Here is a 3,539-nt window from a genome sequence, read left to right on the forward strand (position 1 = left end):
TCTAAAATACTTATTTAATATATTTTGAATCTTTATAATATCTTTGATATGGCTTAAAATAAATATGATAATAATAATTTATATATTATTTTTAATATTTATATTATTATGATATAACTTAACTAAAATTCTTTAAGTATTTTTATTTTACATTGTAAATAATAAATGTGTCTTCAATGCAGTAACCTTGCAATCGAGGATATCGTCCGATATATTCTTTTGTATGAAAGAATTGGAACAAAATTCCTATTCCATGTATTCAATAAAACTCTAAAATTGGAACAAAATTCCTATTCCATGTATTCAATAAAACTTTAAATTTTATAGATTAATTTAAAATTTAAAAAAATGCTCTGGTTAGTGCAACCTAGCTCCTAAAAGTGCAATTCATGGAATGTACCTCATGCCTAGAGTAGAATGCTTTCTTCCAAGCGCTTGAACATGAAGCAAAATATTTCTTGATGCTTTATCAGTATATGCAATGACTTTTCGTAAAACATCTTGCAAAGTTCAAACTTGTTATTAAAAATACACACAAGGAAATTAAAATCACATCGCTCGGCAAGTTGTTTTGTGGATTGCAAAAATTGGCCATTTGGGCAAAAATTAAATCGCATAAGACATGGAGACACTCCACTTAGATCTTTTGAGAGATGTGGAAGACAACTGCACAGTCTACACGGGTGAGAGCTTTGAGAAGGTCTTTGGTTTGCTGTTTGGTGTGGGGGGAGGAGTCCATTTGTGCAAGCACAACAAGCTTTTGGGTGGCACCAAGCTGTGTGGCCTCTTGGATGATGGAGTCATCATGATGGGTGGAGTTCATGGAGATGGCCCATAATATACCTATAGCATGCTCATTAGCTACATGAGACAACATTAAGAGGCTCCTTACCAGAACAGGGAGTGCCAATGCATGCTCACTTATGGCCATCCGGCCTTCTGCAAAACTTGATAGGGCCCTTAGGAGGGTTAGTATTTTCTCACTTATGCTTTTGTTGGCCCCGGGCAAAAGCTCAATTAATGTTTGAACCGCCCCCTTGTGTTCACTTAGCATAAGCTTGCTCTCAAAGGGTGCTTCAAGGTACAATTTGAGTAGTGTACTAAGGCTTGCCTTCACCGCACCCGGATATAGATCCTCTTTTAGAAGACTAATCAAGCCGCTAATTGCTTCCTTAGAGGATGAGATTAACCTAATCGCGGATTTATCAGCCGCCAGCATTTCTAGCAGCCCGGCTGCATTTACGCGAGCATCTATGGAGCCCTTGTTGAGAACCCACAACAGCGTGCAGAGCATCCTCTGCTGCAGCAAAACCTGATCATTAATCCCTGCTTTTGTGCTGTTTAATGAGAGATTAAGCTGCGCCAAGGTACCCAAAGCCTCTTGCAAAGCGTCCATGGTTTCTCGATCTGCATCAACTTCAGTATTGCCGCCAGCGATGATCAGATCGACGAGAACATCAACGGCCCCTGCCGATTGGATGCATTTCCTGTTGCGCTCGCTTTCTTTGGCTAGACTTCTGAGAGTCTGCAGGCAAGGAAGCCTGTTAATCCCACGCGCAATATCAGTAAGCATGGATCTGATCCTGTGAGGGTCTGCGGGGGCTTTGGGGGTTGAGATGCGCTCAACACCGTTGGATTTGTTGGCAACACACCAGTCTTGGATCAATCTACGGAGTGCATGGTTGGGTATAAGGTCTGGGTTGGGGCCAAGCACAGTCATGGTGAGCGGGCAAGTCGAATTGCCTTCATCTAGCCATTTCTCAATGCTAGATCTATCATAGGTAATGCCTGAAGGCACAGTGACAGGATCTCTCATGAGACAGAGAGAAATTGGGCATATATAGAAGGAGGGGATGCTAATGGAGGGATTAATTGCTAGTGAGAGCATACTCATCCACAAAAAACTAAGTTCAAATTAGCTATTGCTGTGATTAAGCCCTTACTTGAGCTAATTATGGGGTATCTTTGAGCGAGAGAGAATTGTGACTGAGCTGTGGTTAAGAAGTAGAGAATTGTGATTAAGGTTGATTTAGAGGGAAATCTATCAAACGATACAAGACGATGAGTGTGATTAAAGGAATTTTATCCAATTAATGGAAGGGATTGAGTGTGATTAAGCAAGGCTTGTGTATTAGCTTTGGGCCATGGCTATGGAAACTGGTTATGTATGAAGCTTTAAGCTATGCAGGCTAGCTAGCTATGGTGGAGAGGATTGTGAAACATGGTGGTTGCAAGCATTTAAAAGAAGAGCAGAAGAAGGACGCGGTAAAAGTCTTGCTCAAGTCCATGCAAAAGTCACACGAATTTGATGACTTCACACGTGTACCAAGTGATGCAACCATGTGAATTTGATGACTTCACACGTGTACCAAGTGATGCAACCATGTGACTTTACACGTGTATGGGCACGCATGACTTTACACGTGTATATTAAATGACTTTCTTGACTTTACACGGTTTTGAATATAAATAATTAAAATTAATTTGACTTTGAAAATGAGACATATGAAAACGGGTTGATTTTCAAAATGACATTTTGGACCGTTTGAACGGCTTAGGAAGTTAGACTTTTTAGCCTAAGGTCCAACGCCCATAATATTACGCCATTGACTACTCCACACTCCAATATAGTCCGTAGCGTTACCCAACCCAAAAAGATAAAACCTTTGCCTCGAAAACAAGCCGGTTTTAATTGAAGAAACTGCATACATTCACCGATAAAATTTCAAAACCTTTGAATCTGTAAATTCGAGGCTTGAAAAAATTGCAGCTAGTTTTTCTCAATTTGAGCACTGAAAATTACACTAAAGGACATGTTTTTTCCATGACACCGACCTCAATGCCATCCTTTACCATCAATGTGGTCCCATTCCCAGCACTCTTAGGAACATACAAATACTCTAGTGCACGAAAAAACTTTTTATTTTCAATTGAATAAAATCAAGACAATCCCTAAAAATAAGCCTTTTTCTCTCTCTTGAAAATGATACTTCTTCCCAAATACTACCATATCAGGGAAAAATCACAAAAAAATCACCCAAAAAATCAATCTTCTCAAATCAAGATGGGGTCAAATCTAAACCAAAATTCCTAAACTTTAGCCAAGATTTTCGACCACTTTAAGTGCCTAAAGAAAATAATTAAATGCCTAAAGCCAAGCTTTTTGACGACTTTAAATGCTCAAACAAAATAATTGAATGCTTATCTTTTTTACCACTACAGATGCCTATTTTTTTGAGCCGTCCATATTGAAGTAACTAATTTCTAATGTCTTTGTAAACTTTGGAATGCTCATTTGTTGAGCTCTTGATAAGGAAGTCCTTGATTTCGAATCACAACAATTTCTTTGTAACCCTTGGAAGTCATAAAGTAGGAGTTAATTATAAGCGTTCACACATCAATGTCTTGGTAAGCTTTGAAAGTTAAAGAGTAGTTGTCAACAATCGTTTCATACCTATAGACTTAGTACTTCAAGTTTCCAATCATCACATTACTTTATAGACATTGAAAACTTCCACGTAACAATTAAAAATGACTTA

At 38.5% G+C, this 3,539-nt stretch overlaps 1 protein-coding gene across 1 annotated transcript; it reads right to left on the bottom strand.

Moving 5' to 3' along the window:
* Positions 1-569: 569 nt before the first annotated feature.
* On the bottom strand, positions 570-2,206 carry LOC147636976 (U-box domain-containing protein 26-like). The gene has a single exon (XM_086800576.1). It carries the CDS (start codon positions 1,892-1,894, stop codon positions 638-640), a length of 1,257 nt encoding a protein of 418 aa, XP_086656702.1. The 5' UTR covers positions 1,895-2,206; the 3' UTR covers positions 570-637.
* Between the last annotated feature and the right edge of the window lie 1,333 nt (positions 2,207-3,539).

The sequence above is a fragment of the Cibotium barometz genome, chromosome 7, assembly GCF_041138505.1.
Source record: "Cibotium barometz isolate CiBa-2024 chromosome 7, ASM4113850v1, whole genome shotgun sequence".
NCBI lineage: Eukaryota > Viridiplantae > Streptophyta > Polypodiopsida > Cyatheales > Cibotiaceae > Cibotium > Cibotium barometz.

What these genes read in the sequence shown, in the direction of transcription:
- LOC147636976 (XM_086800576.1), bottom strand. Translation starts at nt 1,894, where the DNA reads ATGAGTATGCTCTCACTAGCAATTAATCCCTCCATTAGCATCCCCTCC.